Source organism: Caretta caretta, chromosome 10 (assembly GCF_965140235.1).
Source record: "Caretta caretta isolate rCarCar2 chromosome 10, rCarCar1.hap1, whole genome shotgun sequence".
Classification (NCBI taxonomy): Eukaryota; Metazoa; Chordata; order Testudines; family Cheloniidae; genus Caretta; species Caretta caretta.
The window spans coordinates 32,949,456-32,962,310 of NC_134215.1; the positions used below are offsets into that span (position 1 = coordinate 32,949,456).

Consider the following 12,855-nt stretch of genomic DNA (forward strand, 5'->3'; position numbering starts at 1 on the left):
AAATAGTTACCATTTTCCCCCGCCACCACCCTATACTCACACACTCCTTCAATGAAGGACCGAGAAGGAATAAATTCTCTATGCACAGTCCTACTGAAGTCAATGTCTGCCAAACTGTAAGTGTTAGAGACCTCTGATTATAAAAGCAAAACACCTCCTAGCAATAGCAAAAGTCGGCGACACTCCTTGTATACGGTATTTGCGTCAATAGAGGAATGTTGATTAAAAAAAGTAGGAGCTAGAACTCAACTTTCATTCCAGCGTCCTCTGAATTACTAGCATCTCTAGCTCTTTGCTGCTGGCCAAGTCTTGCTTAACAATTGCCAGCTGCGCTCAGGGATTATGCTCAACCCTTTGGCCCAGTGGCTGGAAACTAGAGCTCAGCAGAGGAGGAAGCTAAGGAGGCAAACAACAGGGTACTGCATACAGGGTTTGGAGAGAAGCAAGAGATGCTCCAGGATCAGAATCCAAGTGAGTTAAATCAGTATTTGGGAGAAGCCTAGGCAATCCCTTTAAGTGTCTTAATACTACGGTGACACTTTTGATGATGGAACCAGAATAGTACAGTGAAAACATGCCTCCATACCCCTCTGGTTTCCAACTGAGTTTGCTAACTAGGATGGACTCCCATTAGGCACTTTGGCGCAGATCTACAAAAGGACTTAGGTGTTGCAATGCCCAACTTTTAGGCACCTAGAGAAAAAAAAAATCACAGGAGCAACACTGCAATCCACAAAGCCTGAGTTAGGGGCCTTGGCTCCCTATACAATGAATGGGGAGAGAGCGATGCCTTAGAATGCAATTCACAAAAGCCAGCTCACCAGGCGGGGTGCCAACGAAGCTAGCCAATGGGAGATGCCAAGGAGAGGGGTGTGTGCTAAGCCTTTTCCCTCTCTCCAAGAGAGGTAGGTAAGTTCAGGCTGCAGGGAGGTGCCTGTCTCTGCTTAGCTACCCATACACAAGAACCTCCTCCTCCTCCCCTCTCCCCCCACCCCCAGTCAGCTGCACCTATTTTATTGCTTGTGGGAATGAAGCACCTGCCTTGCTCCACACAAAATGGCCAAAGGAGGAGGCAAGCATCTCTGGATAACATGTGCAATGAGTTGTTTGCTAAGAAGAACAAAACACATGAGAACCTGCCACCAACAATGGCCTCCTTCAGGCCTCCTTCACCTGAAAAGTGCAAATCATCCGTCAGCGATATGGAATCATGCAACAGTTCAGTATCTTCACATGTCCCATCTGCAACAGATGGGTGATAGACAGCACGGGACATCTTGTTCCTAACATGATGGTGCTGCCACCTGCTCCAGAAGCCTTCCTCACCTTTGTGCGGTGTGGCCGAGAGTGTACCAGTGCAACAAGGAGATGCAAATGTCGCAGGGAAAATTTGGCGTGCTCCAACGCATGCAGCTGGGACAGTGACAAGTGTAGCAACAGACTAACGAACTCATCAGACACAGATTCTGAGGGGGAGTAGAAATGTTTCAACTATCTGCAAATTACTGTGACTATTTTTGTGAATAAATATAGCGTTGCATTAGGCTTTCACTAGCTCATCGTTATATGTAGGAATTACATAAGAGTACATGGTTATACTTTGTTATTCACAAGGTATGTTCAAGACATTCTACAGCCCTTATATAACTCTAAGGGGACTTAGACGTCGTTTACACATACTGTTGTATTCAGTGATAGCAAGAAGATAATTTACAGTTGTACCACAGGAGCTTTAGAGCAGATAGCCAAAGTATGTTTTATAGTAAGGGGGTAGGCCTGATCTACCTAACTGCATAAAAATAGACTGAAAAACTTCTCTCCAATCAGTCCATTCTACAAATGATGACAAGTACTTTGATGTATTACCTGGTACAAACAAAGTTCATACTGTCATAGGACTACAAACCTTTGCGTTAACTGAAGGCAGAAAAATACAGGAAAATCCATATCACCTGGGGCTAAATATTTCCTGAACGTTCCAAAATGGTACAATTTGAGCACCAAGTTGCATTAATTGGATTTAGAAGCTTTCTGCCCATTTTGGTCAAAGTTAAACTACATTTCTTTGAGTTACAGCCCTTTTTCTGATTTTACGATTTTCCAGATTGGATGCAGGATAATGTTAAACACCGAGACAGAAAAACTGCACCATCTCCAGCAACTACATCCACTCTGGTGATGACCACCAGAGATGTGCCTAACGTGGTAACAATGACATTCTGCTAGCTGATGGGTTACCTCTTAGTGCCCAAAATAGTCCAATGCTGGCAGTAGTGATGCACCACCCACCTTAGCCCAGTAGTTAGAGCATTCACCTGGGATGTGGGAGACCTGGGTTCTGCTTGATGGGGAGAATGGGAGACTCCAGTTCAAATCCTTTCCCCCCATCATACAGAGGGGTGAGTTGAACCCAGGTCTCCCACATCCCAGTTGAGTGCTCTAACCACTGGGCCACGTGATAGTCTGATAGCTTCATGTCTCAGTCTCTCTTGCTGAAGCTGTTCCACTGGGGATAAATAATACCAGTGACTGAGCAAACTGGATCCTGTCTCCTACCTCCCGGTGGGGTCCCAGTCATTCTTTCATCATTTATCCACAGTGGAACAGCTTCAGCAGGAGACACTGAGGTACCCCCACATCAGAATATCCCACTGCCCAGAGATCAGCCAGAGGCGGCCTCCAAGCATACATACCGGATCAGGCCCTGCACGCAAGATAGGCAAGCAAATGCCTATCTTCCCCTGGTTGATGGATCGCTCTGGGGCTAAGGCAGGAGACAAGCATCTGGATGCCTAGGGGGAAGCAACAGGCGCTGAGGGAAGTTTTACCCTGAAAATTTAGGCATCGAGTGAGTTTAGGTGCCTAAAGGGCTCAGCAGGAGTTTTGCAGATCACAGGGGTGCATAGAACTGGGATTAAGTACCTTGGGGGATCCCACCCTTTAACAGTGGAGCAAATCCATAAGGAGCAGGAGATTCACTTTTATGGGCTCCCTAAATGACTTTCACTTCACCCCCTGTATATTTGGTATGTTGTGTTATTTGTGCACAGTTAAATTTAAGCCCTACCAGATATGGGTAGTGTTACAGTTATTGTGGAAACCATAATTAACTTTTCTGTGCATTTACAAATACATTACATGAGGAAATCTACACTGAAGTGCTATCACTGCTTAGAATCTAAAGGAAGGAAAATGTGAGAAAGATGTGTTCTTGATCACAGATTCCAATGTCTATAATGTGTGGAGTAACTCACAAGGCCACAGGTCTGCAACTCTGTGCCCTGTTATGTTACATTTAATTGCAAGTCTCATGCCAGACACCTGTGTGTGTTGGTTAGTTGTTGTCTTTCCTTCCCACACCCCACCATCCTTCCCATCTGTCCCTCTTTCCTCACTTCTCCAGGTCCCAGCCTCTTTCCATCTGACTGTATTCTCTCTTCCTTGGGAGTTTTGATGTGGAGTCATTATCAGACCACACCACAAACTCTCCCTTCCTCACCCTATCATCCTTAGCTCTGGCCCTTTCCCCATCACCTGTCTCCGATGCTTTCTCCTGAGTACAGGCTCTTCACTGCCACCTAGTCTCTGTGCTCCATGCTAGAGACATCTCTCTCCTTCCCTTTGTGGAGCACCCAGGCAAAAAACAACAGCTAGAGGAATGGAACTGCTGCAACAAACACCTTGCTGGGATGCAAGTTCTTGGAAGCAAGCACTTGGTATTCTTAGTTATTGGCTTCAGAATCTAGAACAGGACCCCAACGTTGCTGCCAAGTTACAAATAATAATAAACTCCAGAAACCAATGGAAGCTGGCACAACACTCCAACAGCTTCTGTGCATGGGAAACCAGGTGCAAAATGGACTAATGCTTCCTCTCTCCCACCTTTGTCTTATTTATATTACAAGCTCTTCAAAGTAAGACTTCTGTCTTATTTGAGTATGTGTAGCCCGAATGGAACCTCAGTTCTGATTGAGGCCTCTCAGTGTTGTTAGTTTATAGTAGCAGTAATAAAATAAAGGGAACCCATCACTTTTTTTGGCCATTCAAACAAAATACCAACAAGCAGCTACTAACATTTGCCAAGTAATGGACTCTAAGTAATTGAGTCAATTCCATTATGCAGAGCTGCTGGAGGAAGAACATCAAGCATGAAGACTCACCAAGGATCTGCGTGATATGCTGCTGATCCAGCCAGAGCTGCAGGAGCGGACTCAGTTGTTCTCTGTGATTGCCTATTTGTGGCCCATTTTGTATGGGCACCACTTCTCCTTCCCCACACAAAAACTCGCCGGACCAGCTGGCATGTGCACCCATTTCTGGCTTGCCCCTTGAGCTAGCTGGTCATCAGTAGAGCCGGCTCAGTCTCCATCCAGCAGATGACTGAGGCTAAAAGGTACTAGTAAAAAGGAACGAAAGGAGATCACGGGTTTTGGTCTAGTGAAGCAGTGCTTAGTGGGGTGGGTAAAAACTTTTTGACCCGAGGGCCATATCTGGGTATGGAAATTGTATAGTGAGCCATGAATGCTCACAAAATTGGGAGTTGGGGTGCAGGAGAGGGTGAGGACTCCAGCTGTGGGTACAGGCTCTAGGGTGGGGCCAGAAATGAGGAGTTCAGGGTGCGGGAGGGGGCTCTGGGCTGGGACAGGGGGTTGGGGTGAAGGGGGGAGGTGAGGGCTCCAGCTGGGGGTGCAGGCTCTAGGATGGGGCTGGGAATGCGGGGTTGGGGGTGCAGGAGGGTGCTCCGGGCTGGGACCAAGGTGTTAGGAAGGCGGGAGGGGGCTCTGGGCTGGAGCAGAGGGTTGGGGCGCAGAAGGGGGTCAGGGGTGCAGGCACCACATGGCACTTACCTCAAGCAGCTCCCGGAAGCAGTGGCACGTCCCCACTTCTGGCTCCTACACGGAGGCATGGCTGGGCGGCTCTGCATGCTGCCCCGGCTGCAGGCGCCACCCTTGCAGTTTCCATTGGCCGTGGTTCCTGGACAATGGGAGCTGCGGGGGTGGCACTTGGGGAAAGGGCAGCGCACCAAGCCCCCTGGTTGCCCCTATGTGTAGGAGCCAGAGGGGGCACATGCTGCTGCTTCCAGGAGCCTAGCAGAGCAACGGCACGAGCGGAGCAGGTCAAGCCCCCGACCCCGCTCCCTGGCTGGAGCGCCGGAGCAGTGCACGCCCCCAACCCCACTCACCAGCGGGCGCTCAAGTGCCAGATTACAACATCTGAAGGGCCGGATATGGCCCCCGGGCAGTAGTCTGCCCATCACTGGCTTAGACGGAATCCTAACTCGCTTCACCCTGCTAGGCTGGGAGCTCACAGCACCAAGGCAGAGCTCCAGGTCTTTTGCTAGCACATGGAGCAGGCAGCTGAGGAGTGGGAATAGCTAACAAGGTGCTCTGCTCCAGCTCTGCGACAGCTTTAATCTACTTTTGCATGTCCCTCAACCGTAGAATGACTGCGGGACTAGCAAGAGGGCCTATTCTTCCTCTACAAATCCCTCAACAGGCAAGATCCTTGCTGTATCAGTGCTTGTCTTGTCTACCCACCTCCCTATGAGGGAAAATACGGCCAGCCAAAAAACGGAGTCAACTGTCTTGCGGGAGCAGATGGTGTTTTCAGAGAAATCTTGCTGTAGAAAGGCATATAAGCATCTCCTCTACAAAGATAGCTGGTAAAAGGCAACACTTCACTGGTAACCATCCTCCAAACACGATCCATCAGAAATACAAGGGGAGGCAAAGAATATGAGCCTAGCTGGACACTGCACCAGTGCTCTGCTAACCCTCCTGCATAGCTATCATAGCATAGGCACATCAGAAGGGCATACCTGAAAACCAAGCATTCATCACAGCCCTCGTATCCAGTGATAGCCCACCAAGGTGCTGTCACTCTGCATGACATCGTAAGCGGTCATGTTCCTTTCAGCGTGAAGGTGGTCATCTTTCTTATCTAAAAAACTGTATTATTTCATTATTTCTAACAGTGTTCTTTCTGGGAGCCTTCTTTAAAGCCATTTTTGGCCTAAAGGATTTTGTCCCAAGTTGAAAACTTGCACCTTTGCAAATGATCCAGAGATTGGATCACTCCTGATTTGAGCGGTCGCAGCAGCAGCACGTCATGCATGCTCACAGTGGGCCTGTAGGGGCTCAAATCACAGGCCGCACCAGGTGGCAGAGAACCTGATGTGCAACAGGAGACATTTGGAGACGAATTAGCAATTAAAATAGGATGGAATCTGTGGATAAAAATGTCAGCTGAGATGTTCTGAAAGACAGCCAAAAACACAGTATATGTACTCAGGAGACTGGTCAGGCATGTGCGCACATGGACACACAGCAAAACTAAAGAAAAAACAAAGGTTCCTTTTAATATCTCTATCGGTAACAGAAGTAGATGTAAAGGAACAGCATCAAGTTAAAAATCTTATTAAAAACAAGTTTTAACTATCACATTGTGCTCCAGAAATAATTAAGATATAATTGCTTTGCACAGTTTAACTTTTGTATTTCTCCCAGCTTAGACCATGAAATCAAAACTAGTCACTTGCATTTGTTTCCAGTCTGTTTCATTTTCAGTTCTCAGGCCGTGGTCCTCTGGTAACCAGTCTTTCAGCCTGCGGGCCAAACTCTGTATTCTCAAAAGTCAAGGGTCATAAATCAACAGTTTAGGGACTGATTTTCTGCCCTATTCTGCTCCCTTTGTGCCGCTTAGGTGGCGCAAAAAGAGCAGAAGGTATCTGCAGTCCCCTGCTGTGGATCTTTTTTTTTTGCTGTATTCATAACTTTTTGTCTCCTAACGAGGAGAAGGCTATCCTGGTTCCTGGTGAATTATTTTTTTTTTCCTCAAAGGAATCAACCTTTAATCTTTATATAACATTAGGGCAGCAGCTTTTCCATAAATGCTCCAGACTCTGGATTTTCCATCTCTGCTGGACAGCCCAGAATACATGCATTTTGAGATTATGCTTGGTCTACTGGTAGCTCTACCTGGCTTTTCAGCCCAGCACTGTCTTTAGTCAGTCCTTTGTTCTAAGCAGTAACCACCACTAACGATGGAGTTTGTACATTCACTCCAGACTGATCCAATTCAATCATTTTAATTTCTCCTCCAAAGAAGTCAGAGGGCTGGAATTTACCTACTCCAGAAGTAAGGTCACTCTAAGGCCTGGTCTACACTACAAAGTTAGGTCGACATGCACTGCCTTGCGTTAACCTCACTGCGCATGTGTGTCTACACTTAAATTTGCCTCCCACCAATGTAAGTGCCCCATTACAGCAATGCAGTAGCACGACCTCCCTGAGACGTGTAGCACCATGGTCGACGTAGTGAGATCGCTGCAATGCAAGTGTAGATGCTGCTATGTCGACCTTAACAGTCCTCCAGCGGCTGTCCCAATGCTGACAGCTCTGGTCACAATTATGAACTCCACATCCCAGGGGTCAAAGAGAATAAAAGCCTACCACAGACCCTGCCTTTAAAACTCTGCAGTTTTTTGAAATGCCTTTTCCTGACTGTACAGCTTGGCAAGCACACCTAGCAGTCATCCACTGTTGTGTGCAACTGCCTAGCCGACTATGCCTGCTACAAGCTCCTGACACGCTTCAGGACAGATATTAGTTATCGTAGTCTTGTGGGGAGAAAAGGCTGTGTAAGCACAGCTACAGACCACAGAAACATAGACATCTATGAGCAGGTTGCACAGGAGATCAGGATAAAGGGTACGACAGGGACCAGCAGCAGTGCTGCAGGAAAACAAAGGAACTATGACATGCATACCAGACGGCCAGGAAGACCGGCAGTCAATCCAGTGCTGAGCTGCAAGCCTGCCACCTTTACAAAGAGCCATACAGCTCTGTACTGAGCTCTTCTAATAGTCCTTGCATCTGGCTGCTCAAACTCAGTGGCCAGCTGCTTCATCTCCACCCTGGCAGCAAGTTTTGCCCTTTGCTTGACAGATACTATGCAGGACACAGCAGGCATCTGTAACCATTGGAATATTCTTCCCACAGAGATCCAATCTGGTGAGTAAACAACATCAGCATCCCTTCAATCTACCAAAAGCACATTCAGCTGGGATTCTGCACCTGCTGAGCCAATGAATCTCTCCTTTGGTGCTGTCCAGGTGGCCGGTATACAGCTCCATGAACCAGGGGAGTAAGGAGTAGGCTGGATCCACCAGGATCATTATTAGCATTTCAATATCACCAATGGTAATCCACTGGTTGGTAAAGCAAGTCCCTGCTTGCAGCTTTCTGAAAAGTCCTGCGTTCCTAAAGATGTGAAGATTATGCACCCTCCTGGACCAGCCCACGTTGATGTTGGCGAAGCACCCCAAGTGATCCACCAACACTTGCATAACCATAGAGAAGTATCCCTTTCTGTAGATGTACTCTGGGGCAAGATGGGATGGGGCCAAAATCATACAGCCACTGCAGTTATTAAATCGTTTCTGTGTGCACACTTGGCTTCTCATGTCGGCGATGCATGTCCTACCCAGGAGTACTTGTGTCGATTGTACTATCAATGTGGGACAGATCTTGAAACCCAGTATCAGCTGACATAAGCAACGACACCGCGCCAACCTAATGACATCAACCATGACTCTATGCCGCTCGAGGAGGTGGTGTTACTAAATCGGCGGAGAGAGGCATGTATGTTGACAGGAGCCAAAGGTAAGTGAAGACGCTTTCATATCTAGGTCAAAGCAAGACAGCTTACTAACTGTGTAGTGTAGACCAGGCCTGAGTTTCAAGCCTTTTTAGGCAGGGCCAGGATTGTGCATGCCTTTAGGAAGCAGACCCATCCCCACAGAACACAATGCTGAAGGTGGCTGTCCATCTCTGGAAATTCAGGGTCAGGAATTCTGTACCCACAGTGGGAAATAAAGAACTGCATGGGGACCAATCAAGGAACATCCCTATAATCAAACTGCTACAACTACTGAGAAATGTCTCACAAACAATGTCTTCTGTCCATACATACTCTGAGCCTCTTAAAATAAGATGAATTAGATCATCATTCCCTCTGAAGAAATAGCACAGTAATCTAAATGCCAGGATGACTGACAAATTACAGCCATCAGGAGCCTACATCTGGAACGCACTGTGATGACTGGCCTTACATTCCAATTACACAAAGCAGCACCATAAGTCTCTTGCTTTTTCAGTTAGTAGGCTGGTTCCCCTATACATTTCAAATCACCCCAAGATCACCAACATCCACCTTCCTTTCCCCATCATCAGGCCATTTAGAGATTCTATTGATACACTGATTTGACCACTGCTGACATATACCAGTGAACAGTGCCTCAGGTTTGTTAATCACAGCAGTCTCTCTCCAGAACAAGCACAAGGGCATCTGCTTAAGAAGCCCTTGGGAAAACGATGCCAGAGACATAGAGCTCTTTGACAGCCACCTCTTAAACGGTGGAACACAAACACTTTTGCCCCCACTGAAAGCTTCACCATTAAGTCTAATTTAACCCACATTTCTACAGTCCCATGGCAACAGGTGCCCCTGATTTATTTGAATGCCAATTAATTATCCTGGGGAGGGTAAGAGACACAAAGGATAAAGAGTCACGTGGCATTGGCAACACAGATGTTTGTGTGTGTTTGTCATTACTAGGAGAGCAGCTAGAAAGGCTGATAAAAATGTTTCATGTTAACAGATAACGTATCTCATCAACCTGGTTCCTATTTTCCCTTGCAAACCAATATTCAAGAGCAACATTTAGGTGAACCTAGAGTCTTGAAGGCTGTGAGGATTCAGGACTGGATGTCCCAACCTAAGTTCCCTATAAGCTACACCTATTAAGCACTGTACAGGCACTCAGGGAACCTGCCCGGCTGAGAATTGCCATGGCCGGGGGAGGGGCACCCCTCCCCAGCCCCGGCCCAGATCATGTGTGGGAAAAATTAGAGGGAACACTCCCAATTCTCTTTAACCAATGACAGGCAATCTCCTCTTCAGTTCAGATTTGTGCAAACTTCAGGCTGGAGCTTAGTAGTCACATTCTGGGGTCTCTGGAACTCCCAGTTTGAGAAATTCGTGAATCAGAAGAATCAAATGACCCTGCCCTATGGACTATAGACAAAAATCCCTCCGTAAGCAGAATTAATGACACTGAACAAGCCTCCCATTCATAGGAGAAAGGAAGAAAGGAAAATGATGGATGGAGCAAAACAGAAGTGGCAGGCAGGGAGCCTTTGCAGCCATACAGATCATAGAATCATAGAATCACAGAATCTCAGGGCTAGAAGGGGCCTCAGGAGGTCATCTAGTCCAACCCCTGCTCAAAGCAGGACCAATCCCCAGGGAGGAGTCAAAGGGAAAAAAAAAATCAAACAGAACCTTTTTATTGAAGCAACACATTTACACTGTCAGGCAAAAAAATCCTTTCCATAGGACTTTTGGGGCTGGACAGCCTGGAAGTTACAGATTTATTGATTCAGTAAGAATCAGGTTTTCTTCCTGCTCTGCGGAGGCACGCGTTTCTTGTTAAGTTCTGATGGTGCAAGGGGTTGTCTCCAACCCATGCAGTGACAGCAGAAAGCATTAAGTCTGAGGAGATGCTGTCCTCTTACTGCAAGGTGTTGCTTTCTGTGTCTTTAACCCTGAGATCAGATACTGGCTGGAAGGAAGCATGTCCCTGAAAGAGACCATTACCCCACCCAGTCATTTTTGTTGAGCACCACACACCTTGTATTGTTTACACTGTACAAAAAGGAAGTTAAATGCAGAGATGGGGAAATAGAGAACAGCCCTTATGGTGTAAAAAAGTCAAATGCTCTCAGTTTTAGAAGAGCAGGGCTAAGCCCCAAAAGCCCATGAAGTGCTCTTAAAACTCTACTTGAAATCCACACCCATTCTTTTTCCAGGGATCTCCCCTCTCCTGTACTATAACACAACCCGAAAGACTGCTGGCAGGCATTACAGGCCCATCATTTAAGAGTTTGATAAGCAAAGGTCTCTATAAGCTCCAAGGTGAAGAAGTCTTCCCATGATGTAAATTCTCCTGTTGCGTATGCAATCCAAACTCTGCACCCTTGTGCTAGGACAGGGGTCCTGAAAGAGGGACCTGGCCAGCTGCGTGCCAACCAAGCAGTGATAGCACCAGTCAACTGCACAGGTGAGGCCCAGCAAGGTCTGAAGTAATAACTTCACTGTCAATAACACAAGGGGGTGTGTGCCGGATGGGCGGTAACTGGTCAGTGTACCTTGGGACTGCGCTGATCACACCTACACAACTGCATCACATAGTGGTCTTTAACCTCCAACCTCCCCAAGGCCCCAGGGAACGGGTGCAGGGTGAAAGCAACCTCCTGGGGGTAGAGACGGGGCCAAGCCCCAGACCTGAGCACCGCCAAGGGGGGCCAGGGCCCAGGGGGGAGCACAATGCTCAGGGGCACTGAGAGGGTTGGAGGGGGCCAAGGCCCGGGGGGAGCGACAGGGGGCTGAGAGGAGGTTGAGGCGGGGACAGGGCCCGGGGCGCTGTGCGGGGGCGGGGGGTGGAGGCCCAGGGGCGCTGTGGGGGGGGGGGGGGTCGAGGCCCGGGGGCGCTGTGGGGGGGGGGGGGGTCGAGGCGGGGGGGGTCCAGGCCCGGGGGAGCTGGCGGGGGAGGGTCTGCCCCCGGGCCGAGCCGCCCTTACCGGACTTGGGCGGGTAGCGATAGGCCGAGTTGGCCTGGATGTCGATGTCCTCCACGCCCGCGATGCGCCGGCTCAGCAGGGAGCCCATGGCGGGACCGGCCCGGCCGGGGACCCAGCAGCGGCGAGAGCGGCGGGCGATCGAGCGCCCCAGACCCAGCGACTCGCCCCACCACAGCCAGCCGCGGGGCAGCATGGGAAAGCGAGTCTGCCCGCCCCGCCGCGCAAGGCTGCCCCCGCCCCCGGAACAACAACTCCCAGCAGCCATCGCGCCCGGTCCTCCAGGCCATTGCCCGATGGCTCGGCCGGGCCGTACCAACAGCGGAGTGGAGGGTGCGAGTACTGTGCCCCTTCACCCAATGGAGTCTTCCGGGAGTGTGGGAGATGTAATGCCCACAGCCGCCAGCAGAGGGCGACGCCTCCTATCGGGCAGCCCAGCCCCCCGACGAAGCCTGAGCTTGCTGCAGCCGGGTCAGCTGGAGCAGCCGTGGGCCGCGGCCAGCCCCCCTGCCCGGCCCATCCCGCAGCGCCAGGGCGGTGGGGATCCCTGATAGGGACCCCCAGCATGGCTGGGCAGGGCAACGGAGCCTCCCCGCCCTGGGATCCGCCTAGCATAGCCAGAGCACCCCCGGCATGGTGGGGGAGGGTGACCGGGAGCCCCCAGGCAGAGCGACCTAGGGCAGCCTACATCTAAAATGATTGGGGGAGGGGTAGCTCAGTGGTTTGAGCATTGGCCTGCTAAACCCAGCCTTGTGAGCTCAATCCTTGAGGGGGCCATTTAGGGATCTGGGGCAAAAAAATGGGGGATTGGTCCTGCTTTGAGTGAGGGGTTGGACTAGATGATCTCCTCAGGTCCCTTCCAACCCTGATATTCTAGATTAGCTGTTACCACTCAAGAAAGAGATCCAGGAGTCACTGTGGAGAGTTCTCTGAAAACATCCACTCAATGTGCACCCACAGTCAAAAAAGCAAAGACAATGTTGAGACTCATTAAGAAAGGGACAGAAAATATCATATTGCCTCTGTATAAATCCATGGTACGCCCACATCTTAAATACTGCCTGCAGATGTGGTCACCCCATCTCAAAAAAGATATATTGGACTTGGAAAAGGTTCAGAAAAGGGCAACAAAAATTATTAGGGGTAGGGAACGGCTTCCATATGAGGGGAGCTTAATAAAACTGGGACTTTTCAGCTTGTAAAAGAGATGACTAAG

General features: G+C 49.3%; 1 protein-coding gene across 5 annotated transcripts in view; it reads right to left on the minus strand.

Moving 5' to 3' along the window:
• Positions 1-11,843, minus strand: part of MGRN1 (mahogunin ring finger 1) — a 106,980-nt gene extending 95,137 nt beyond the window's left edge. For 4 of the 5 annotated variants that reach the window (XM_048865678.2, XM_048865677.2, XM_048865681.2 and 1 more), the window contains exon 1: positions 11,643-11,843. In XM_048865678.2, the coding sequence (XP_048721635.2) occupies positions 11,643-11,835 (193 nt within the window). In that variant the 5' untranslated portion in view covers positions 11,836-11,843. Of the gene's footprint in view, positions 1-4,160; positions 4,330-11,642 lie in introns of those variants that run through there. The other variant, XM_075132844.1, reaches the window with a different exon arrangement.
• Between the last annotated feature and the right edge of the window lie 1,012 nt (positions 11,844-12,855).